General features: G+C 41.2%; 1 protein-coding gene across 1 annotated transcript in view; it reads left to right on the forward strand.

The window, feature by feature from the left end:
- The window catches only part of GALNT18 (polypeptide N-acetylgalactosaminyltransferase 18), a 726,672-nt gene that overhangs the window by 377,452 nt on the left and 322,179 nt on the right, over positions 1 to 27,041 (forward strand). The window contains exon 2 of the mRNA XM_030200982.1: positions 23,071 to 23,263. Within this exon, the coding sequence (XP_030056842.1) occupies positions 23,071 to 23,263 (193 nt within the window). The remainder of the gene's footprint in view (positions 1 to 23,070; positions 23,264 to 27,041) is intronic.

A 27,041-nucleotide genomic window follows, 5' to 3' on the forward strand; every position in this document is an offset into this window, starting at 1 on the left:
GTGGTCATCTGGTCATTTCCGGCGCCTTTTTATGCCTTAGTTGTAAGAGAAACTGGTCCGGGTGAAAACGTCCAAGTGTTCATCAAGGTCGTCCTTGTTTTTTTTGATTATGGGCCAAGGATGTTCAAGTGTTAGGCACGCCCAAGTCTCGCGTTCGCTACACCTCCGACATGCCCCCTTGAACTTTGGCCGTCCTTGTGACGGAGTGCAGTTGGAGATGTCCTAAATCGGGTTTCGATTATACCGATTTGGACGTCTCTGGGACAAGGAAATCCATCTTCCGATTTATGTCGAAAGATGGACATCCTCTTTCGAAAATGAGCCCAATAGTAACCTATGGAACTTTAAGCCTAAGTGCTTTGAAAAAGAGCCCCTTAGTATCACAGGAAGAGTTATTAAATGGTTTAAGGAATTTTTGGGAAAAAAGATCATATAGGGTACAGAAGAATGGGCTTATTTCAACTCTTGGCATTCTTTGTGTGAAGTTCTGCAGGGTTCATCACTCTCCCCTTTGCTTTTTAATATTTATATGAAATCTTTGGGTGAGTATTGACCAAACTTGGAATTTTAGTGCTAGTATATGCAGGTTATATTTTTCTTCTATGTCCAGTATTAGAAAAGTTTGATAAGACCATAGCCTATGGAGTGGAGGAGTGCCCTAGTGGTTAGCATGGTGGACTTTGGTCCTGGGGAACTGGGTTCAATTCCCACTGCAGGCACGGTAGCTCCCTGTGACTCTGGGCAAGTCACTTAACCCTCCATTGCCCCAGGTACAAATAAGTACCTGTATATAATACGTAAGCTGCATTGAACCTGCTATGAGTGGGAAAGCGCGGGGTACACATGTAACAAAAAAAATGTTTCTTTAGTAGACTCATGGACTAAGAATAATTTTCTAAAACTGAATAGACGGAAAATAAAAGTTTTTTGCTTTGGTGATTTTGAGTCGATTCTGCAGAAGAATTGTATATTGGATACAGAAGAAATTTTGCAGATAGAAAATAAATCAAAAGTTTCAGGTGTGATTCTTGATTCTAGGATGGCATTAGAGGATCAAGTCAATGCTTTGGTAAAACAAATGTTTTTCCGGTTACGGCAGTCGAGGGCTGTTCAATCTTCTGTAAATCCTCAAAGTTTTAGAAGTGTGGCTCAAGCATTATTATTGCCTTATTTGGATTACTACAATTCATTATATGGGGGAATTTCTGTAAAGTGGTTAAAAAAAGTTACAATTGCTTCAAAATACTGTGACCAGATTGATTTATGGGTGAATAAGTTTGAGAAAGCTTCTCCTTTGCTGAGGAGTCTTCATTAGTTGCCAGTAAATTCCAGAATAGATTTCAAGATAGCTTGCAGAAAGTTTGTATTAAACAATAAACGATAAATGATAACTTCTGGTAAACTTTCCCAAATTTACCTCAAAGTGCTCATTCATATGTCTAAAGTAAAGTCTCAGTACAGTGTGTCAATCTGGCTCTAGAGCTAAAGTCATTACCAAGGTGGTCCATTGGGACTCCAGAAACCCACCAGGTCTAGACTAGTTTGAGCCCCTTCTTCAATCGGGGCTAAGTTTAGGGTGGAGCAATGGTGTGCCCAGGAAATTATTCAGATAGCAGAGATTTTCAGCCACTATCCTGATGAACTGTTGAGAACTTCAGGGTGACCAACTGTATTTTACAAGCATACAGGTAGCTAAACTGAAGATCAGATTATAACAGTATGACAGAGCCAGACTGAGTTTGGGGTGAGGTGGTAGAACTAAGTTTCTCATTGGTAAATAATCTGTATTCTTTCAGAGGCACCAAAGAAAGACAAATATAATTTTATGTTGATCTTTATTTTTTCACTTACAAAGCATTGCAACACTTACATCTTTCTAAAAGTGTACCCTGGAGACACTAAAAAATCTCACTCATTGGCCTTCAATCTCACTCTTTGGGTCGATAAATCTTACTTGTTGGGATGGTCCACCCTTGGCATTTCAGGGCATTGCACATAGCCATATTCTTTTTCCTTCTCTTTCATGTTCCTTTCCCTTTTCTTTCCAGATACTTATGCTTTATCCATCAATTACAGCAGACTGCTGAAAGACAGGGATTTACCTGCTGGTCACTTTTTGTGTCTAAGATGTGAGAGTTAAACAGCAGATGCTTGTTTTTGGCGTAACTTCACTGTTTTCCACTAGGATCTTTTCTCAGCGAACAGTTTACAGCAAATAATGAATGCTGGATTTAATTCAAGTGAAATTGGGCCCAGAGAGCAGAAGTTAGTTTGCTGCTTCATTTTCACATTTTATCTGTGAGAAGAGGTGACTAGAAGACCTACTGTATTTTTTTCTTTTTTTTTTTTTTTTTGTATGGTGAAACTTTGGGATATAGCTTCCATGAAAACCATCATAGGAAGCAGTCCTTAAGGATCTCAAATCTATAGGGTTTTCAGGATAACCCTAATGACTATGTTTAACATAGATCTACTTACATACTACCTCCATCCTATAGAAATCTGTCAGGCATATTCATTAGGGATACCCTGAAATCTCAACCTGTTTGTGTCCTTCAGGGACCAAATGTCAACACCCCTGATATAAAGTAAAGATGCACCTAGGTGCCAACATTTCACAATGATTGGGGTGTCAAACACAATAGAAATTATCTGTCTCTGGACCCAGTGAAGGAGCTTTCTCAATATTATGGGAGATTATCACCCACTGGTACATACAGAGCTGGCTGCTAAGAACATTCATCGTCTTCTGTTTCAGAGAGAATCCCCAAAATAGTAGTCTTTGTCATGAGATAACTGCCTGGTCCAGAAGTTAGATAACCCAACTCAGTGGGCAGCAGAGCCCAATGACATATTTTCAAAGCACGCAGCCTTCCAAAGTTCCATAGAAACCTATGGAACTTTGGAAGGCTAAGTGCTTTGAAAATATACCTCTACAAGGACCACAGCTATTAAAATATGAAACTTTAACAAGTATGTTACATCTGAAAGGATATTGAACAGTCACTGCCCATGAAATAATGCTTATGTACTCTTTCCCTTGATTGACTGTTTAATTTTCAAATACTCTGTATTGCATAGCATTGTGATTTGTGATTTGCTACCTATGTAATGATTTACATCCTGTAAAATCGTAGATCATCTTTACAAAGTCACAATAGTGTAAAATGCATGCTGAAATGCTGTTCTTACTCACTGGATGCATTTTAACAATACGATACAGCAGGGGTGCCCAAACTTGGTGCATGAGGGCCATAATCCTTTCAAGTTTTCAGGATTTCCACAATGAATATGCATGAGATCTATTTGCATACAGTGGGAGTAGTGCATGCAAATAAATATCATACATATTCATTGTGGACATCCTGGGAGCCAAACTGGGTTGTGGCCCTTGAGGACTGGGCTTGGGGACCCCTGCAATATGTGTCTTATAATATAACTCCATAGTGACATATAAAATAATCTCTGCCCACTAGGATGCAGTCCCAATGAGATTCTTATTCTAACAAGCTTGCTAGACTTGGCTGGCCCACAAGAGTGCATTGAAACATTTTTTTGTAATAGTTGACATTTCCTCCTGGCCATTCTCCACTTCAACCTCCTCCATCTAATCCTTTGTTTATCCAGTGAATCACTCTTAATATGCAAGCAAGTTTACTACTGCCATACACCCAGTCTGCATCTCTCTCTATCAGGTGTCAATCAGGGTCAGCTTCTGCTGTCTACTCTCTTCCTGGTACATGGGTACTATTATCCTAGAGCAGTTCGGAAAGAGAAAGAGATGCTTTAGCAGTCACCTTGCAAAAGCTATCAACTCCTAAGTCTCATATGGATTTCTTGAAGCACTGTCATTCTAAAACAAGTCTCTCTCTCTGTATGCAGTGATTGTAGTGAGATGTAGTTACAGGTTGTCATAAGGGGTAGACAAGAAGAATGACTGGCCCGGGCTCCAAGTTGGGGGAAATGGGGAATGCCAGGTTGCCCCTGAGTCAGTTTGAGAGTCTGTGAGCACTTGAACTCAAAAGGAAAGGAGACACCAAAATCAACCCATGCCAGGGCATTATTTTGTCCAGTGATTAGAAGAAGAGTGGCTTTAACATTTTGCTGATCCTGACTTTCCCTCATTTCATGTTGCCTTATTGGGACCAAGCACCAGCAGGGGGGGAAAAACCCTGCTTGGAATGTTGATAAAAATGGGATGGAAGTTGGGTGGAAAGAGGAAGAGGCTACAGACAAACACACTGCTGCTGCTGACATAAGAACATAAGAATAGCCATACTGGGTTAGACCAAAGGTCCATCTAGCCCAACAGTGGCCAATCCAGATCACTGCTATTAATTGGGCAGAAACCCATTTAATAGCAACATTCCATGCTACCAATCCTGAGGCAAGCAGGGGCTTCCCCCATGTCCATCTCAATTACAGACTATTGACTTTTCCTCCAGGAACTTGTCCAAACCTTTTTTAAACCCAGATGCGCTGCTATTAACCCATCCTTTGGAATCTGCTCCGGTGGAAGGCGAGGAGGAAAGGAGCATTATTTTCCATAGTGAAGTGGTTGGAAGACCTGAGCCAGTACTATTTGAAAGGGACAGAGGGTAGGCTTTGCATGGCAGTCCTAAGGCTGTACTTATGGAATTGTCAGACTAGTGTAATATAGAGAGGGGATACTGATATGGTAGAGTGAGGTATGATATAGACAGTAATAGCTCTATGATTTGAACTGCATAGCTGGGAAGAAGACTGAAAGTGGTACATTTTTCTTCTGGAAAACACACACAGTGGGGGTGACACGAAAGATGATGCAGAAAAAAATATATCCAATGGACTGTAACAGTTCATATCAGAGACTTTATTCACTGTAAAACGGACTCAACACGAAATCGTGTTTCGGCCACAAGGCCTGCCTCAGGAGTCCCTGTGAGTTGTAAGATTACATTTGCACACCAATCAGGATGTGTCAATAAAACCAAAAGAGATCTACTCACAGCCACGCTTTTTTTTTTGCTGCTTCTAAGCTGTGACTCTATTTGACAGCGTTGCTGTGAGTAGGTCTCTTTAGGTTTTATTGACACATCCTGATTGGTGTGCAATCGCAATCTTACAACTCACAGGGACTCCTGAGGCAGGCCTTGTGGCCGAAACACAATTTCGTGTTGAGCCCGTTTTACAGTGAATAAAGTCTCTGATGTGAACTGTTACAGTCCATTGGATATATTTTTTTCTGCATCATCTTTCGTGTCACTCCTGCTGTGTGTGTTTTTCTATGACTTTGTAGTGGAGGAACATTATTCTTCTGAATAGATTATGATTTAGGATTTAACTCATGCCTTTTCAGTAGTAGTCCAAGGTATTACGTTCAGGTGTAGTAGGTATTTTCCTGTTACTGCACAGCTTACGGTCTAAAATGGCAATTCTATAAATTGGTGCCAAGATCTAGGTGCCCCAATGCCATGCACTTAGGGCCAATTCTATACCAGCTTCTTGGCACCAAGATTCAATAAGTTGGCATTGGCATGCCTAAAGTTAGAGGCCAAATGTTACACCAGGTCGATGGCAGTTGTAGCTGTTGGTGTCTAATTGTGCCCTGAAGTGTGTGTAACTGATAGTATTTTATAAGTTATGCATGTATCTCAGAGACAGCCATGACCCGCCTATACTCTGCTCCTGTTTATGCCCCCTTGCACTTACACGCTAAGCAATGTTGGTGCACGTTACAAAATAGTGCCTAGAAGTTATGCAGTTGTCATGCCAATAAAGTTATCTGAATCTGTTTAGTGGCACCAATCACATGCATAATTGCTATTATTCTATCACAATTGCTCCCAGATTCTACATATGGTTCCCAGATTTGTGTATGTAAATTAATTGAATAACGAGGTCTGAACCATCAATAATTATGCTCAGTTTGGAGTTGTAGTCCAAGCCATTGTTTTACGACATTTAAACTCTTTAAGTTGGTATTCATCAGACCCTTCTGGTAAGGTTATGGTATTTACAAAATTGTGCAGCTAGACTGATCTTCTGTAGTAAGAAATCTGAACATGTTACACCTTTCTGAGGGATCTGCACTGGCTGTCAGTTAGGGCTAGTATAGATTTTAAATTGGCCTATCTGATTTACAAGATTTTCTCTGGTTGCTGTCCGTTGGATCGTATATCATTAGTATCTTATCCAACATCTCGTCAGATCTCTCGATCAAAATATTCATTGAACTTAATTCTTCCAGCAGTTAATAGAATTCATTATAAACACTTTTATGATAGTACTTTTAGTTATCTTTCTATCAAGCTTTGGAATTCGATTCCAATTCAATTCACAGCACTAAAGGTTATTTTTTTTGTTTAGAAGAGTTTTGAAAACTTTTCTATTTGATAAGTATTTTGATCTATGAAAAATTCTAAATTGTGATTGAATTTATTGTAACTCGCAATGATTCCTGTTGGAAATTTGCAGAATATAAAATTTGGGAATGAAATGATGTTGATGTTAATTGGCACCCATTAAAATTTGTGTGTACATCTGGCTGTGCACTATTCTATAAGGAAGGGTGCCCAACTCCCATAGTTCATCTCTCAAAAGGGTGTGTGGCCATGGAAGGGACATGAACATTCCAAAAAGTTGCACTCATTATGGAATACTGGGTCAGCACACCCAGATTGGGTGCCAGCATTTACACTAGGTTTCAGCAGGCGTAAGTCTGGCACCCAAAGTTAGAATGTGGGAATTAACACTAAGCACTATTTAATATAGGGCACGTGCCCTTTCTAGAATAGTGCTTAGAGTCATTTATTGAATCCAGCCCTTGGCATCTATCTTTAGGCCCCAATTTATAGAATTGCCCTTCATGTTTGCACCTGAGGCAATAGAAGGTTAAATTTATTGATGTGGATTTTGCTCAAACCTGTTTTTAGTAGTAGCTCTACATTCAGGAACACTGGGTATTTCCCATAATCTAAGTTTGTATTTGAGAATATGGAACGTTAAGTGATCACAAGGAGTAGCAGTGAGAGTTGAACCGGGCACCTCTGGTTATCAAGACCAGTGATCTAACCACTAGGCCACTCCTCCACTCCAATCTAATGACTTCTCCAGAGTCACATGAAGCATTACTGGGACGAGGGAACAGCATTAAAGATGATAGTGTGACCTTTGTCATCCAACCAAGTTTCAGCTCAAGCTTTACACACTACATTATCATGTTTTACACCAGTGATGCAGATTTTGAAAAAAATATCATCCCAGCATGGACATTAACCCCTGGATTCTATATATTACGCCGAGAGTTCCACGCAGAAATCAAAGCATATTCCATAACAATGCACATAACCTAATTGGTTAACAACCTAATCAGCACTGATAATTGGATGTTAATCAATTATCAACACTAATTGGCATTAATTAGAATTTACATGCACTACTTACTAAGCGTATTCTGTAAGTGGTGCGCATAAAATCTGAAGTGTGCTGCCAAAAAGGGGGCATGGCCTGGGAGGGTCATTGGTGTGGACTGGGAGGGTCATGGGTGTTCCAAATATCTACCTGCAGGGTTATAGAGTACACCTGCTCTGAGCCTTACATAGGCAGCTGTTTTTACACCAAGGTTTGTTTGGCGTAAATGGATGCACCTAGAGTTAAGCACTGGCATGGCCGCTAGGCGTATCCTATAAACTACACCTAAATCTAAGCACGGTTTACAGACTACGCCTAGTCAGAAATTTTTTTCAGCACTGATTTTTCAGGGTCCATAAATAGAATCTAGTCCTAAGTGCAAAATTGACTGCCTGTTAGCTTATTTTGTCTAAATAGGATCAAATTCTATAAATAGTACTGATACATTGGAGCCAAAAAACCCTAGCTAAGCGCTGTTCTATAAACAGCACGTAAAGTTAGGCACTGTTTATAGAATATGCTTAGCACCAGGATTGCCACCTAACTTTAGGTGTGAGGGTTTACACAAACTGGATCCTCGTGCCTAAATTAGGCATGGATCCCCCCTTTATTCTATAACAGCGCACATAAATTGTAGGAATGCCCTTGATCTGCTCATGACCCTCTCATAGACATGCCCCATTTTTGGAACTGTGTGTAAATTTTACGTATGGATCCCAGTGCCTAAAAATGCACATATAAAATTTAAATTAATATCAATTAGCACCAATAATTGGTTTGCTATTCATTTTAATTTTGCGTAGAAATTTGCATGCATAGTTCTGAGCGCCATATATGGAATTTGGAGGATAATGTCTTACTGTTATTGTTTGTATACAATTAATGACTGTGGCCTCCTCCCCCTTCATGCATAACATTTGATACTTTATCCTATTGTGCACTAATTCATAAAATACAGTGTCAATGCACCATAGCTAATATCACTAGACCTCAGTTCTCCCTTTTTAAGCCTTCAGTGGGAAAAGAAAACTCTAAAATTCTAGAACTCTGTTGTTTTTCAGCCAGCCATTTTCTATAGTCTCTTCAGTTTGCTTTTTCTAATTTTCCTGTTAAGAGGGATGTGTAGCTCCTGGTAAAGGGCCAAGCACTTTTAACCAACCAAGATGTCAGTTCAGTTAGAGTCGTAGGATACAAGCTGATAGTCCCTCTTTCGCTTACTCTGAGTGATCTTGAACAATTTACCTTCTGTCCTCTTGTTTCATTTCTCCCAGCCCAGAAGTAATTAGAGGAGATTAATAATAGACCCCTCTAGATGGTTTGTGTAGGTCAGATACTAGAATTTTTGCTTCTGGCTCAAACACTCTGGAGCAGGCTGTACGTTTCCATGTGAAACACTGAATTCTATAGCCAGCAGAGATGCTGTCACTGCAAGGCATAGTTAGGCACATGCGCTAAAAGGTTTTTGCCATTTTATGCCTGTGGGAAAAAATGTTTAGTTCCTCTGGCCCAGGAAATCCAAACAATTACTGTTGATGTGCCTTGCATATGAAATTTGACGCCTTCACTCTTCATAAATCAGTTTCTCTAGCTGTAAATATTTCAGATTCCTTTCCACTTAATCTGATTACATTTGCTTTGTTCAAAACCCTTCTGTGCATGACCTGGGATACATGCGCAGTGCTGCATAAGATGCCAGGGATTCTATGGGTAACATGGAAATCATCGCTCATGGTATTTCTGGCTTGCCTTCCAGCAGCTCACCCAGCTTCCATCAGACTGCGTATATGCAGGTGGGGGAGGGGTAAGCAAAAGGATGTATTGGATACAGGCAGTGGCGTAGTGAGGGCAGGGCGGTGGGGGCGGACCGCCCCGGGTGCCAACCAATGGGGGGTGTCCTCTGCTCTGGTCTGCCCATGCCCAGTGCCTTCCCGCTTCCCGTAACGCTGCACAAGGCAGCACGCGCGCTTTATACCTCCGCAGCGCTGCTTGTCTCCCAGCCTGTCCAGCGGCTCCTCTCTAGATGACATCATGAGTCACAACGACGCCTCCTCCTCCCCCTGCGGCACCCTGCATGCGCGTCAGTGCACCTTGCGGTGGGTTGTGGCCGGGCCTGAAGTGAGTAGCGTAATCATCTCGCGTCTCCGAGTTCTCCAGCCGTCTCGCTCCTCCGTCCAGGCGCTGAGGCTCCCAGCTGACTGCCCTAAGCTTCCACCCCTGCCCTGGCCTTTCCTGCACTCACTGGCTAGTAGTGCACTCCGTCCTCCTCCACCCCTGCCGTCCACGGGCCACGCCATCAGTCGGGACTCGGCAGCAGAAGAGATTGAAGAAGAATCTTCTTCTCAAGTTCTTTCCAGGTAATGGCCCCGCGGCATGGATCTTTATTTTATTTATTTTTGCTGCTGTTGCTGTTGCAGTCAGTGCTGCTTGCTAGAAGTTGATGATGAGCACTAGAGCAGCAAGCTGCAGTCGGGGGTGGGGGGGGGGGGGTGGGGTGTTGACGGGGTCATAATGTGAAAAGGTCAGGACAGACCAGGGGGACAAGAACACTACTCTGGTGGATGGGAGAGAAAGTGGGCATAATGATGATGGATGGGGCATGGAAGGGACAGAGAGAGGGGCGGACGGCGCTGGAAATTAAAAGAAAGGGCAGACCAAAGGGGCAAAGAAAGGAGGCAGATGCTGGATGGAAAGGGGCAGAGAGAGAGGGGGTTATACGCGGAAGGGAGAGAACGGGCAGACACATATGCGGCTGGATGGAAAGGGGCAGAGAGAGGGGGCAGACTCAAGATGGAAAGGCAGCCAATGGATGAAAATGTTCATGTTCACTGTCTGTTTCTTTTCTGACCATTTATCTCATTTCATGATTATTGCTAAAAATAATTTTTTCATGGGGGGGGGGGGTGTTAAAAAAAAGGTCGGCCCCAGGTGTCAAGTATGCTAGCTACGCCACTGGATACAGGGATATGTCAGGGGGAGGTGGGACAAAGGTTATGTGTGCAGGAGAATGGGGGGAAAGTCTGATTCATCACAGTTGCCCATATTATTCTCTAAAAAAAACTGATTTACTAAGGGGCAATTCTATAAATTTGCAATAAATTTTAGGTGCTAGAAAGGTGCTCATTTACCCAATGAAAGTCAACAAAACTTTTGGGTGCACACCGATTTGTGCACACTATTTAACTGAATAATAAGCCAATTGGTGCCAGTAATTGCCTTTTAGCAAGCAATTATTGGTGCTAATTGGAATCAGATAAAATGTACATGCGTAAATTTAGGTGTGTTATTCATGTCTAAATTTTACTCATGTCCTGAAAAAGTGGGCGCGGAAATGAGAGGGACATGGGTGGTTCCATGGTTTGTTTTTTGGTTAAGCACACAATTATAGAATAAGGGGGTTCAGTGTGTAAATGTAGGTGGGGCACTTACACCATGTTTTTGTTGGTGCAAATGGAGATGCCTAAATTTACGTGCAACTCCCGGGATTTAAGCACTATTTTATAAACTACATCTAACTTTAAGTGCAGCTTAAATGATAGCGCTTAAGGGGGGAGGGGTTTGCACCAATTGTTTAGGTGCAATTTATAGAATTTAGCCCTTAGCATCCATTCTATACTGGATTAAAGGCATGCCTAAACCATTATAGAATGTTAGCACAAAGCCTCTGTGACATGCCAAAATGTAGGCACAGCCACTTACGTCATCTCATTAGCAGGAGTACGTTGGTGCACCTAAATGTGCCGGTCAACATATTCTACAAGTTGCATGCATCATTAGGTGAAACCATAGGTGCCAGCTCTGTGGGTGCTTGAGCACCCACACAGACCTGCCAAGTCTCGCACATTCAGCGGGAGATCGCGGGTCATCTCCCGCACTCCCGCCAAAGCGGGAAAGTCTCCCACTGAGAAACTGTGGCAGTAGCTTCCCTTCCACCCGGTATTCATTTCCTGGCCACTGCTACTTCTCCTGTTGAGCAGCAGCAGCCTCAACCAAAAAAAAAAAAAAAATAATAGCAAGCATGGGGCTGAAGCAGCCTTCAGGCACTCTCAAACTGACTCAGGGGCAACCTGGCATTCCCCATCTCCCCCACTAACTGAGGGTATTTAACGCCCACCTGGCCTGAGCCCCACTCCTTTGACAGCCTCAGTCTCAGCAGATGAGCGCCACCTGTTGAAAGGTGGCTGAACTGTAACCTCAGTGAGGGAGTGTTTCTAGGGACGCCTGCTTCTATGTCACTCCCTCCCTCCCCCCCCCCATAGAAACAACCCCCCCTCCAAGTTTTAATAACTCAGGCTCAAAAGGAAGTTATGTCAGCCAAATAGAAAAGAAATAAAGTTGTAGTTCCTGACCAAAAAAATAACCAGCTTTGAGTCAGAAAAATACAGATTAACAAAACACTTTCCTTCTAAATGTCATTACTGGAATGAAAGTCAATTCTTCTATTTAAGTTCAGAAATGTCACTCACTGACAATATAAACCTTTCAAATTATTTTCTTTTAAGAGCTAGCCTATTAACATTCTGTCTAGAAATATTAATGTTCTCTGTAAAAAAAATATTAGACCTTGAATGTTTTCCCTAGACTGTCTGTACCAAAAAGAAATGATCTATGTGCTTTGGGGTTTGACTATGTTGTTACATAATGGGTAAAAAAATACATGTGTCACAATTTAGGGCTTTTTTTTTACTAAGCCGTGCTAGCAATTCCTGCGTGGCAAATGACAGGAAGCCCCTAGGAATTGAATGGGCTTCCTCTCATTTGTTGCACTGGGAATCACTAGAGTGGTTTAATAAAAGAGGCCCTTAGTTTTCCTTCTGTGCTTGGTCTGCAGAAGTGTGACCTCTAATAGCCAACACCTTGGCAGATTAATGTATTTCTGGTTCACCTGGGTGAAGATTTCTCAATAGAGCAGAAACAGTGACTTTGGAAATCGTTCTTTAAAATTTTCTAAGTATTTTTTTTATTTATATTTTATTGTTTTTCTTTCTTTACAAACCAACAAGCACTGCACATGGTAAGTAGTTATTATGGTAGGAAAATCCCTTTCATTCGATCTGATAGACTTCCTTCTGGATCAGGATTTCTCAACCCAGTCCTTGGGATACACGTAGCCAGTCAGGTTTTCAGGATACACACAATGAATATGCGTGACATAAATTTGCATGCACCATATCCATGGTATATAAATCCATCTCATGCATATTAATTGTAGATATCCTGAAAAACAGAATGGCTGGGTATGCCCCAAGAACTGGTTTCATTCACTCGGAGATCAGATTTTGGTGTTCCGTAGGGTTCACCTTTATCTCTGATTTCTTTCAATGTGTTTATGAGTTCTTTGGGTTTGGTTTTGGATGCATCTGGTTATTGTGGCTGTTCATATGCAGATGATATATTTGTTTTGATCCCAGTAATGAAAGATTTTTTATCATGAATATGTTTTTTTTTTTTTTTTTTTCTTCATTATTATATTATTTATTATTTTTTCAATTTCGCAAATACACAAAATTGATAAGAAAAATCAGTAAATGAGGTTACAATATCAAGCAAAATATATTACCAAACTACTTCCTCAAAACCAATATAAGTCCACATTTTAGGAGTTCAAAATAAAGGTAATAGTTGAAGAACTTAAGGAAATGAAAGTTAAACAAAATGGTAGATAGGCGTGATTTGGACATTCTCTATGTTTTCAAACACTATTTGTAGTTGGTAAAATAGTTCCAACTGTCCTTCTAGATGTTATAAATGTTTCCAGTTGGGAGGGATCATAAAACACAAATTTTTCAGACCGGTAGGTAACCAAACATTTGCATGGAAATTTTAAAAAGAAAGTTGCTCCTATTTGTAACGTTTCCTGCTTCTTCTGAAGAAATTTTTTCCTGCGTGCTTGTGTCTCTCTCGATACATCAGGGTAGACATTGATCTTAAGTCCCTTAAAGATCTTATCACGATTTTTATAAAATAATTTTAATATCCAAAATTTATCTGAGGAAAAAGTAACAGTTGCTATCAAAGTAGCAGCTGCTGCTTGGTCAGTAATAGAAGTTTCCAACAAATCCGTTACATTAAGGGGTTGTTTTTCCAAAGCTTGTTGATTCCTGAGAGGGAGATAAAATGTTTGTGCAAACAGAGGAATATTTTCTTCTTTTATTTGGAAGATTTCCTGAAAATATAATTTCAGCATCTCTCTAGGTGATATCTCTCTCAAATAAGGAAAATTCACAAAGCGTAAATTATTACTCCTAGTAGAGTTCTCCAGGATCTCTATTTTCCTTCTGGAGTTTATTAAATCCTTTAACATAGTCTGCTGTACTTCTTCTAATTGTTTTATATCCTTTTCTTGTTTTTCCACTTGAATATTCGTTTGTTTTACTTGTTCTTCCACCCTTTCAACTTCTTGTTTTACTGTTTGTACCTGGGGGATTAACGCCTTACCCAAATCTACTATTAAAGTCCAAAGGCAGTCTAACGTGACTTCAGGAGGTTTAGTCTGTAATTGAGCAAATGAAAAAGCTCCTACCTCCGTCTGTAGTTGCAGCGGTAAAATTCCTGCCATACTGGAAGCACTTTGATCCTCCATAGTTGACTCGGCCGTCATGGTAATCTCTGCTCTGTGATCTTTGCTCGCCCCACTTCTGCCTGACTCCTCATCCACTTCCGGGATTGGAGTCGAAGACGTTACCGAAAGAGCACCGAACTCACGGGGCACAGGAGGAGGAGGTGGTGTTCGTGCATCGGGGCTAAGAGAAATTTCCAGCTCTAGAGACTCAGATGCACCTTCAACATGCACTGGAGTTAACAGCGAGCCGCTCGCCGATGTATTACTGTCCAAAACTCGCTGGAAAAACGCATCAATCGGTCCTCTTTGAGTCGGGGTTTCAAGTCGCTGGGAGGCTGCGGCAGCGGCTTTCCCCCTTCTCTTGGGCATTCTGAGGAATATTGCAATGTAAAAAGGTAAGTTCACCAGGAGCTCTAAAAAACGCGTCCTATCTACTCGGCAGCCATTTTGAACTCATCATGAATATGTTTTATTTAAATCATTTATTTATAATTTTTTCATTTTACAAGGATCACTTGCAAAACAGTAAAACAGAGATGATTGTACATTAAAACAATATTTGAAGAAAACAATCTCAACAAGATAAATGGATTTTGTACAATCTTTCTCTTTCTTAGACCACAAAATAAATAGGGAGAGTGAAACAAGACAAGGAGATCAATTTAAGCAACAGCAAACAAAGAAAACGTGGTATTAACCCGATTATCCCCAGTTATTATTTATCTAAATCATTTTTCCACATTGATCATCTGGTTGGTTTCTTCAAGACCATAACGGTGCATAGTCCATCAATTTCATTGGAAACATACTTATTGTCCAATATTAGTGAAAGTAATACACCTGATTTCATTTTTTTCCCTTTTAAAACCAGAAATTGTTTAACAATACAAACCCTTGAATCTTCAATCCAATTCCTGCTGATTAAAGTAATCCCAGTTTCACAGGCTTCACTCCTTTTGAATTAATATATTAAGAGGAATCATTTCAGAGGAAAAAAAACATTAGGAGTCATACCTGGAAGTCTGGGAAAACAACAATCTCGATATTAATCATCTACAACAATATTCATTTTGTTCAAATTTTTTCTGGTCTTATTATCATTTTCAAATCTTAACCGTTTCCTACTTCAGTAGAACTTCATTTGCTGTATATTCTCAAATGATTTGATTAGATTATCCATGTGGCTCATTAACAAGACTATATCTGAAGCAAAGTCATTCTCTACCACCGTCAGGTCCTGGAGCACCCTCCAGATGACATTCAATGCAACCTCCACGGGAGCCAAAAACTCCAAGCTGATAACTCTTAAGGGTTTAGGAGTAGCACCGCCGACACGGGTTCAGCTGTAAACGACTTCCGTTTCAGCATACACTCCTGACTCACTCCTCCACCCCTTTGGGCATGGTGGTTAAATGATTTTGAGCGATTAAGTTGTTTCCAGGTCCAAGAGCATCGACGCTCCTTCGTCGGCGCTAATCAAAGGACTCATCAACCCAGTCATCTATGGGCAGCTCGTCATACAGCGGTCCCACACTTGCTGCACAGGGGACAAAACGCTGGTCATCGGCGGCTGACCCCCCATTGTCCCCTTCCTCTGTTAAGGCAACTGCAATGCAGAGAGGAAATTTCAAGTGAACAAAAACTGAACTTCAGAGGACAGCTGGGCCGTTGAGTGTACGAGCTTCAGGTCACCATCTTTCCCCTCTCCCTAATTTGGGACACTCTTTGTCTGGTTTCTCCTCAGAGGCCTGTCTGATATGGGTAACCCTTCAGCATAGCCCTCTGAGTCATTGAAACACGGAAGCCCCTCCACCACTTACAAGGTGGTGTCCCTTCGGAGGGGTGAATATGTTTTATTGATGTTGCCATACACAGCACAAACTAAATGACACAGCAAAATAAACAAGAATATCACACAATATACAGTCTCATCAACCCCCATCCCATCATCCCCAGTAGGTCATACATCATGAAACCAGAATATAAATTGCCCAACGGGCATATGCAGCAAACAAGCATTACGTCTCCAAAGCATTCAGAAAGGTGTATTGCACTTTCATTGACATGATATTCAAATATGCTATCCAGACCCTGAGTAATCGTTTCTTGGCTTTAAGCCCTCTAACATCCACTTTGTAGTGTTCGATAAGCAAAAGTTCATACATCTGATTCCTCCACTGCATTATGGTGGGGGGCTGATCCTTAATCCATTGAAGCATGATACATCGTTTGGCTATTAAAATAACCTTACAGAGAAATAATACCGAAACGTGCCCTCCTCTATATGCGCCATATCATCTAGGAGGCAACATTGTGGCGTTGATTCCCACAGACATTTATACATATGTCCAAGGTGCTGCCAGAGCAAGTCCCAAAAACAAAGAATAGGAGCACAATCCCACACACAAATGTTTGTACGATGCTTCCAAGGTGCCGGATTTAAGATAGGATCCATCTATCCAGATACCCATCTTTTTTACACAAGATGGGTGAATATAAATATGCAATAGAAATTTTTTACGCAGCTCCTGCAGGGAAATACTTTCTGTGAATCGTGGTCCTTTTTGTAGATGTACCAAAAAATCTTCAATATCGTAAGGGCCAAAATCAAATATCCATTTATCCAGTACTGTCGTCAAGTAAGCATGCCTCAAAGGTTTCTGGAAACTATTGTAATAGCTTCCCAACAAGTGCTTTCAAGTTTCCAGCCAGGGCCATTGTTCATTAAAGACAGGTTCCTCAAAATCTATTGGTGACATACAAAACAAAGAATGAACATAATCATGCAGTTGCCGATAGGCATACCAGTCCCGCAGCAAAAGACTATATTGTTGCTGAAGTGATTCAGAAGATACAAATAGAATATGCTGAATTGTTCAGTGAAACTAGAACCGGAACGATTCAGCATATCCTATTTGTAAGAAGCAGGACAACCATGCAACTTGTCAGCACTTAAAAAGAAAACCCTAGCTGCTCTCTATAAATCAATACTCCATTGACCCCTGACGCAGGCACTGTGCGCCGAACCATGGCCCGTGTTGGGTGATTTAGGAAGGAATTTATGTTCAAGGTGTATGAATAAAGAAATTGTGTCACGAGTTTGAAGGCTACTGGTGCTTCTTTTCAATATTTGGACTTCGTTCTATACTTGGGACCCTCGCTGTGCTGCTTCAGTGGTTAAGTGTCATTAGTCAGGTCTGACTTTAAAAGCTGTAAAAATAGATCCCAGATTACTGCTTTAAAGTCCTCCTCCGCCTTATTTCTGGTAGCCCATGCATCCACAGGTTAGAGCATCTCATCCTCCACTCAGGAGATGTCCAGGCCCCTGCTGACATCTTGAATCATCAACTTCAGCTCTCCAAATTGCTCCGTTGCATCTTTCTGGAGCACCTCTCTCAGATCAGTTAGCATAGGTCTTAAATCATGCTTAGTAAGTGGGGTTATTTGCGAGAAAGGATCTTCTTTTGTGAATCTCGTTCATAGTTATCCTGGAGACCCCGCTCCACACCAAACCTGCCACGTCTTCCCTCAGTCTCTTCTTGGCTATTCACCGCCACTGGAAAATAATGTTTAATCTCCCTCTCCTGTCTTCTTCGTTACTGATGCCATCAAAGCAGTTCAGTAGCAAACAGATCTGCAGCTCAAATTATGAGGTACTTCGCTCAAAGTTCACCACAAATTCCAATTTTATATGGTAAGGTTGATCGGAGCGTCAGGCTACAGTTGCCATCTCTCTGGATGACATCACCAGAAACCATGGCAGATTTTGTTAATGCTACAAAATTCTACTCTGAGTGTATTACTTTGATTCACTCTTGGGCTAATTCTCATCTTTTGAAACTTAAATCAGATAAGACTAAGCTGCTATATCTCTGTAATGATGTTTCTTTAGTTCCTAGTAGTGTAACAATAGTTTGAAAAATCTTCCAAGGTATAGAGTATTATTCTGGACACAGTTATCGATGGATTTACAGGTAAATTATCTGAGCAAAAAGTTATTTTTTTAGACAACATCAGTTAAGAGTAATAAAATCTGCTTTCTTTACCGAACATTTTCGTATACTGGTTCAGGCTATAATAATGCCACACTTCGATTATTGCAGTGCTTTATACAGTGGAATAAATTAATGACTAATTAATAAGTTGCAATTACTGCAAAATACCACAGCTAAATTGATACATAGTTGTTCACGTTATGACCATGTGACACCGCTGCTTAGACGGTTACATTGGTACCAGTTTCTGCTTGGATAGATTTTAAGATTGCCTGTATTGTGTTTAACATACTGCAGGGGAATTGTTCCTCTCTCCTTCTGCAGCTAATAGCTTATCCAGGATTGCAAAGGAGCTCTTGTTTCTGTTCTATGTTATTACTGGTTTTTCCATCTGTTAGAAAAATTCGTTATAAAAGAATCCATGATGATTCTTTTTCTTTTCAGGCTCGTAAGTTGTGGAATTCCATACCTGAAGAAATTTGTGTGATTTCTAGTTATTTACAATTCCGCAAGGGACTGAATGAAAACTTATCTTTTTGATAAATATTTGAGTGACTAACTTTTGTGAGCCTTCCTACCTTTCCAATTTATGTTTTATATTTATGTAACTCGCTTAGACTCTTTATTGATTTTAGTGGGATATAAATACCATGAATAGAATTTATCTAGAAGTAAAAAAAGATTAGAAGAAGGACTAGACTGAAAGTGGGCTTTTGGGGTTCCCTCCTTAGTTTCTGCCCCAGACCCCTGCATGCCCAACATCGATTCTGGTTTTATGCCATAGCTCTTGGGTAACCTTCAGTTTTCTGGAACAATAATGTATTCACTGGAGATCCCCTGAGATCTGAAAAATAGGATTTCAGTCAGTGTTAAATCTTAATGAGTTAGCAGCTAATTGTATAATACTAAGTGCAAGAGAAAGTGCTAACTAAAAAACGTCAACATTAATCTAAGCATTAAGAAGTTTCATACTAATTCTGCAATTACAAGTAACACTTTCAAATTGATAAAAGCAGATGGTGTACCAACTGTCTTGCTTTGTGCTCTCTGGAGGCGTTGCCCTCTATTTTTAATGGAACACACACCAACCTTGATATGTTCAAGGAATTAAGACCTTATTCCTCATTCTGATACTAAAGTGGAATTGGTTCTGTCAGCAATCAAAGTTGCTGTGTGTTCTCAAGTTAGAAACTAGATTTGTTTCCTAATTTAAAAAAGTCCCTTAGAATTACTGTTTGGTTGGAGTCATTTTATTGCAAGGAATAAAAGCGGATTCAGGTTAATACTTACAAAATATTAGTAAGGCTGGTATCAGAATCACTTTCTTGTGGTAGAATTTGTTGTACAGTTGGTATTAATGATTTTCTCCATATAAATAAGTGTTAGTTGCATTGATGGATGTTATAGACAATGCACAAAGGTGAAAGTAGTTGACTGTGGCAGAAAACATGATGGCAGGGAAAGAAGAGTCCTAGAAAACAGCAGTGGACCTCACATGAAAGGTCCCAGGTGCACATCTCACTGTTACCCCCATATATTGTATGGTGAGCCCTCCAAAACTCACCAAAAACCTACTGTACCCAACTGTACACCACTATAATAGTCCTTATAGCTGCAGGTGTCATCTGTATGTGGGTACAGTAGGTTTTTGGTAGGTTTTCGACAGCTCACACACTTTCCACCACAAGTGTACCAGTTAAAATGCAGTGCACTGACCACTAGGCTGCTGTAATAGGACTGGCTATAACATCTGAAACTGTCATAGAGGCTGGTATGTATTGTTTCTTTCATATGTTTTGGGGGCGGGAGGGGTCTTTCCAGTGATCATTTGGTCATTTAGGACAGCTTTTGGTCACTTAGTCATGATTGAAACAGATCTATCCAGAAACTTCTTAATTTTGGCCCTAGACGTTTTCGTTTTGTTCCATTGCTGCAGAAAAAGATTTATCTTTTTGTGCCGCCCATGTCCCGCCTAAAACACACTCCCAACATGCCCCCTTCAAATTTGGATGAACTGTGGTGCAAAATGTCTAGACTCTGGGTGTTGGAAATTGCAACTTTGATGTTTTTGAGAGAGAAACTTCCTTCTGCTACCTTATGATATTTTTTGGATGTTTTTTTGTTTTGAAAATGAGCCCCATAGTGTATAATTATGCTTAAATCATCTTTATTAGAAACTACCAACAAGAAGAAATCAGAAGAAGCCTCCAAATTTCAATATAGGAATAATCCAAAAAAAATATACACTGTATCACAGATACAACACACAGAGACCATCTGCAAAACTCACCCCTCCCTTCTGTCCCTCCGAACCCCCCTTTTAATCCTTTCCAAACCCAGATACTCTGCAGTCGACCCACATCAAGAAAAAAAATTAGCTTCAGCCATAGCCTCTGAGATGGGGGGAGGGGGGAAATTCCCTGGGCCTGGCACAGGGGTCACTCTCTCTCTCACTCTTGCTCCTGACGGGACCCGGTTGATCAGGAGAAGGAGAGAGAAGACTCCGGCACCGGGTCCCCCTTGCATTGCCTGCCTAGCAGCTGCTGGGCCCTTAGGCCGTGCGCATGCTCAGGAAAGCAGCCGCAGGTGCAGGCAATGCTGGGCAGAGGAAGGAACCGCGCTGCCTGCAGCTGGCGGGGTCAGCCAAGGTACTTCAGGTGGGCAGGAGGTAGGGCTGTTGGCAGTGACAATGTCGATTCTTGGGGAGGTGGCGGCGGCGATGACGATTCTGCTCCTGGTCCGGTGGCAGCGGTCCTGCCTAGGGCCCAGCTCAGTTTCTCGGTGGCCATGGCTTCAGCAATTAAGAAGATGGCTGTGAGCTGATGGCTGCAAACTGTCCCAGAAATGCTGCCAAGTACGTTGGAAGCGAAGTCCAGAGGACGTGGATAAATCAGGAATAGCACAGTGCTCCATAGATAATAAAGAACTCATTTGAATTCACCAGGAAGCAAACGTAGGAGCTGAGGAATCCCTACAATGAAGTAACTTCTTTCTATTCCATCAGCAAGGCACTCTGAAGAAAACCCTGAATGCCTGGCAGAGCATTCCGAGAGATATCAAATTGTTCAAACAAAAGTAAAGGTGAGGTCGCGATGTCCCAGGACTACAATGTGAACACATTATAGAGCACTCTGGCCCAAAAGTTCTAGATCCAGGCACAGGAGGATCAAAACGTATGACCCATGGAGGGGCATAATTGAACGGGGCGCTCAAGTTTTCCTGAGGGCGTCCTTGCAGGATGCCCCCGCGAAGGGGCGGGGGAAACCTGTATTATCAAAACAAGATGGGCGTCCATCTTTCGTTTCGATAATACGGTCGGGGATGCCCAAATCTCAGCATTTAGGTCGACCTTAGAGATGGTCGACATAAATGTTGAGATGGTAGACCTTAGAGATGGTCGTCCCCGGTTTTCGTCCATAATGTAAACCGAAGATGCCCATGTCAAAAACGACCAAATCCAACTCATTTGGTCATGGGAGGAGCCAGCATTCGTAGTGCACTGGTCCCCCTGACATGCCAGGGCAACCTAGGGGGCACTGCAGTGGACTAACGATGCACTAACAACGGAAAAAGCCCTTCCCTTACCGATTCGGAAAGGAATGGGCATGCATGAAGGAAATCGCGTGCAAATGAGCTGCTCGCTGTTAGCTCATTTGCACACGATTTCCTTCCTAAGGAGGGTTATGCATTATGCGTGGCTGCTCTGCACATGCCAAAGATGGCTTCATACATGCAGACAAGCTGCATGTATACTAGCCATCTATAACCTTAAAAAAACACAAGTCCAGGTGAAAACGTCCAAGTGCTTGTCAGGGACATCTTTTTTTTTTTTTTTTTAAGGAATGGGTGAAGGACGTCCAAGTGTTAGGCGCCTTCGCTATGCCTCAGTCCCTGCAATAGGCAGGCAGTTGAGGACGTCCAAAATGTGGATGTTTCTGTGAGAGGACATCCATGCCTTTGCTATGCCACCAACACCCCCTTTATTTATTTATTTATTTATTTGGATTTTGGATCACACGTAGCAGCAGTGGGATTTGAACCAGCCATCTCTGGATTGCAAGACTGGTGCTCTAACCACAAGGCCACTCCTTTACTCCACTCCCTTGAAGTTTGGCCATCCCTGTGGGGGGGGGGGCAGTTCAGGACGTCCAAAATGTTTGAAAGAAGGACGTCCATGCCTTCGCTATGCCTCCGCTGACACACACATACCTCCCCTCCAGGGACCTGCATACTGCTGCGATGGACCTGAGTATGATATTTGAGGCTGGCAAAAAAAGTTTTTAAAGTTGTTTTTTTCAGGGTGGGAGGGGGTTAGCCACCACTTGAGGAGTCAGAGGAGGTCATCCCCGATTCCCTCCGGTGGTCATCTGGTCAGTTTGGGCACCTTTTTGAGGCTTGGTCGTAAGAAAAAATGGACCAAGTAAAGTCGCCCAAGTGCTCGTCAGGGACGCCCTTCTTTTTTCCATTATCGCTCGAGGACGCCCATCTGTTAGGCACTCCCGCCTTTGCTATGCCTCCGACATGCTCCCTGGAACTTTGGCCGCCCCCGCAACAGGAAGCAGTTGGGGATGCCCAAAATCGGCTTTCAATTATGCCGATTTGGGCGACCCTGAGAGAAGGACGCCCATCTCCCGATTTGTGTCGAAAGATGGGTGCCCTTCTCTTTCGAAAATAAGCCTGATATTGTATAATTATATTTTGTTTCTTTGGTATTCTGATAGTTATGTACAAGTTTATTGCTTATTATCTATTTAAAAGTCTTAATAAAGCTGAAGAACAAAAAAAAAATGTTTACTTTCTCATGTGCTGTGACTTTTCCCCTGATTGTGTGTTCCCAATAATTTGTACACACTTGAAAGCCATATTTTTTGCTTAAGTGCCAGAGTATTATTCGACCTTTCCTGTTGTCCATTTGAGAAGTTTTACTACAACCACTAATTCATGATCCACTGTTTCATCCTTTTTTTGTCACAGCCAGCATTTAGCATCTTCACTAATCTTTTCTATTTTTACTTTCATAACATTTGTTTGTATGGCTTGTTCTTCTGCTGCAAAAATTACACTCTCAGTTTGAAATCCGAATCTCTTATTTATGTTAATTTTTATGTGTCTTTTTTCCCTTAGAAACTCCATTGAAACCTGAAGAAAATGTTGCTGAGGCCTTTACAGATTCTTCTCTCTTTGCTCATTGGGGTCAGGACCTCAGCCCTGAAAACAGACGGATTGCCCTTAAGCAATTTCAGTATTATGGCTACAATGCTTATCTGAGTGATCGTTTGCCCCTGGATAGACCACTGCCTGATCTCAGGCCTAACGGGTAAGTGTGCACTGTTGACCTTGTCATTGAGGTAACTTACATTGGATACCACTAGAACAGAGGTTCTCAACCCAGTCCTGAGGACACACCCTGCCAGTCAGGTTTTCAGGATATCCACAATGAATATGCATGAGATACATTTGCACACTCTGCCTCTAATATATGCAAATCTATCTCATACTTATTCATTATGGGTATTCTGAAAACCTGACTAGCTGGGTGTGTCCCAAGGACTTTAAAATCAAGCATGGTACCAGAAAATTGAATGGTGGCCAATGTAAAGCCAGTTTTTGAAAAGGGTTCTAGAAGTGATTCGGGAAGACTATTATAAAGAACAAAATAACAGAGCATATACATAAACATGAATTAATGAGACAAAGACAACATGGATTTAGTCAAGGGAAATCTTGCCTCATCAATCTACTATATTTCTTTGAAGGGGTGAATAGACATGTGGATAAAGGTGAGCCGGACAATATTGTGTATCTGGATTTTCAAAAGGCATTTGACAAAGTGCCTCATGAAAGACTCCTGAGGAAATCAGAAAATCATGGGATAGGAGGTAATGTGCTATTGTGGATTAAAAACTGGTTAAAAGATAGAAAACAGAGAGTAGGATTAAATGGCCAGTATTCTCAATGGAGAGGCGAAGATAGTGGGGTTCCTCAGGGGTCAGTGCTGGGACCACTGTGTTTTAACATATTTATAAATGATCTAGAGATGGGAATAACTAGTGAGGTAATTAAATTTGTTGATGACACAAACTTATTTAAAGTTCTTAATGTGCAGGAGGATGGTAAAAAATTGCAAGAGGACCTTATGAGACTGGGTATCCAAATGTCAGATGACATTTAACCAAACCATAGCTACGTGATGCAGGGTTCCACATTAGGAGTCACCACCCAGGAAAAGGATCTAGGGTCATCTTTGATGCTACGTTGAAACCTTCTGCTCAGTGTGCAGTGACGGCTAAAAAAGCAAATAGAATGTTAGGAATTATTAGAAAAGAAATGTAAAACAAAAATGTGAATATTATAATGTCTTCTTATTGTTCCATGGTGCAACCACATCTCAAACGCTGTGTGGAATTCTGGACACTGCTTCTCAAAAAAGATATAGCGGAATTAGAAAATGTACAGAGAAGGGCGACAAAAATGATAAAGGGGATAGGACGACTTCTCTATGAGGAAAGAAAGATCTTCAGCTTGGAGAAGAGACAGCTGAAGGGAGATATGATAGAGGTCTGTAAAATACTGAGTGGAGTGGAACTGGTAGACGTGAATCGCTTGTTTACTCTTTCCAAAAATACTAGGACTAGGGGTCACGCAGTGAAGTTACTAAGTAGTAAATTTAAAACAAATCAGGAAAAATATTTCTTCACTTAACCAGTACTTAAACGCTGGAATTCATTACCAGATAATGTGGTAAAAGTAGTTAGTTTAGCAGGGTTTAAAAAAGGTTTGGCTAATTTCCTACAACACTTACATTCTTATGTTATGAGTTGAGAACCACTGCCCTAGAAAGAAGAATTAGATTTAATTTGTTTCGCCTTTTAAGGCTAGAATATCTAAGAGAAGAGTTATCTATTTATGTACTGTCAAGATCTCTCCATTCTAGTGGTTCAATAACTTTGCTATTATTACGAGTTAGCTAGGATGCATATTAGCAGTTTCACAATGGCGGTCCCTGAACTGTGGAATAGGTTGCCAGAGAATGTGAAAAATATTAAGGATTATTTCAACTTCAGGAAACAGCTAAAAACCTACAGTAGTCTTTAGATGAGTATATCAGTTGTTTTATTTGATGGTATATTTTAGAAACTTGTACTGGCAATATTCAAAGTGATTTAAGTGGTTAGGAGAGACTCCTGGCCACTTAAGTCATTTGTGTGGGGCTATTTGTTGATATTCATTACATTACATTACGTTACATTACATTACATTAAATAAGGTTCTTATATATTGCAACTGCCCAGTGGGTTCAGTGCTCACAGAAACAAGAGGAACAGGCAGGCCCTGCAAATTGACAATGCAAGTTTAAAATAAAAAAACAATCCCCTTTACTAATTCCAACTTAAAACAAGCCTCAATGTTACCCTAAAATTTTCTGTAAAAGGAAAGTTTTCAAAGATTTCCTAAAAACAATATAATTTTTAATTCTTCTTAGATGTAGAGGAATAGAATTCCAGACAGCACGTACTTGATAGAAAAATAGTCTTTTACTTTAAATCACTCAGAGTGGGAAAATGCAGTTGAAAATTCTCGCAAAGACTCCTGTTCCTACTGGTCATCTGAACCCAGTATGACAAGTAAGCTGGACCAGTCCTTTGAAGAATCTTAAAGACCAGTATACATACTTTAAAATGAACATGTGTCTCCACCGACATCCAGTGGAGGTCCAACAGCGGTGGTGAAACGTCACTTTTAATAGCTGAAAAAATCAAGTGTGCTGCTGCCTTTTGGACTGTTAGTGCCACTGAATATCAGCACTGACTGCTAAACTGAAAGCTTGGATATTTTGTTGGCAGTCCAGGGGCGGAGTTGACACTTATGTAGTTAAGTGCTAATATTCAGTACTTAAACCGCCTAAGTTGAGTGGCCAAATTGAACTGTGTAAAACAGTCTTATCTTTGGGGTCCTTTTACCAAGCAGTAAGAGGGGCCCTGCAGTGGCATCGGTGCAAGGATTTGCCATGTGCTGAGGTCCCCTTTTATCACAGCGGGTAAAAGGCTTTTTTTCTTTTAAAAAATTAAATGGCCGTGTGGTAAGTTAAACACTTCCCACTCGGCCATTCCCTGGGAAGCCCTTACTGCCTTCTATTTAGGAGGCGATAAGGGCTCCCGTACTAACCTGGTGCTAAAAGAAAAATATTTTCCATGCACCATAAATGGCACACGGCACACGCTGGAACTAGCGCCAGCTCCTGTGCTAGCCTAGCAGTAAGGCTGATTTGCCGCACACCATTGCTGCAGTAGCCCTACTGGGGGGTGGGGGGGGATTCTATATATGATACCTAAAAAATCCAAACGGAAAACATATTTTCCTAAGTGTATTCTATAAGAGGTGCCTAGATCTAGGCGTGGTATGTAGAATATGCTTAGTTGATATCTCAGTTCCTAAAACTACGCATGTCCATTTATACCAACGAAAACATGGTGTAAATCTTGGCACGTAGATTTAGCTGTACTGGGCCATATTCTATAACTATGAGTGCAAATTTCTGAACACCCATGAAATGCCCATTTCCCTGCCCATAACCATGTCCCTTTTTATCTGCGCGTATTAGAAGTTAGCTGCAGTGCGTTACAGAATACACTTTATGCACATTGTGCTCATTATTGCTTGTTAAATGCTGTTATCAATGCTAATTAGCTTGTAAAGCCAATTAAGTTACGCGCATTGTTATAGAATCCACCTGGATTTTGGTGCGGTTCTGTAAGCGTGCTATATAGAATCTGGGAGATATGGCAGTTAAACGCTGAATATTGAGCGCCATTTATAGAAATTCCCTCTTTAGTATGCAGTAAGTGGCCGGCACTATCAGCAGTGTTCAGTCCACACTCATTCTCCACCGACAATGCAACCAGTTCCCACCCTATGCAGGTAACATGAGAATTAGCACATGCCGCAATGTCAGCCTGGTAATATTGACTGTGCTTGTGTGCTAACAGATAACTTATGCTAATTCTCATATAAATTTCCTAATGCACTTTCGTAAAAGGGACTCTTACCATGAGGGCAATCTTCAAAAGCCATTTCCACAGGGAAAAGAGCTATTT

This window comes from Microcaecilia unicolor, chromosome 4 (genome assembly GCF_901765095.1).
Source record: "Microcaecilia unicolor chromosome 4, aMicUni1.1, whole genome shotgun sequence".
NCBI classification, from domain to species: domain Eukaryota; kingdom Metazoa; phylum Chordata; class Amphibia; order Gymnophiona; family Siphonopidae; genus Microcaecilia; species Microcaecilia unicolor.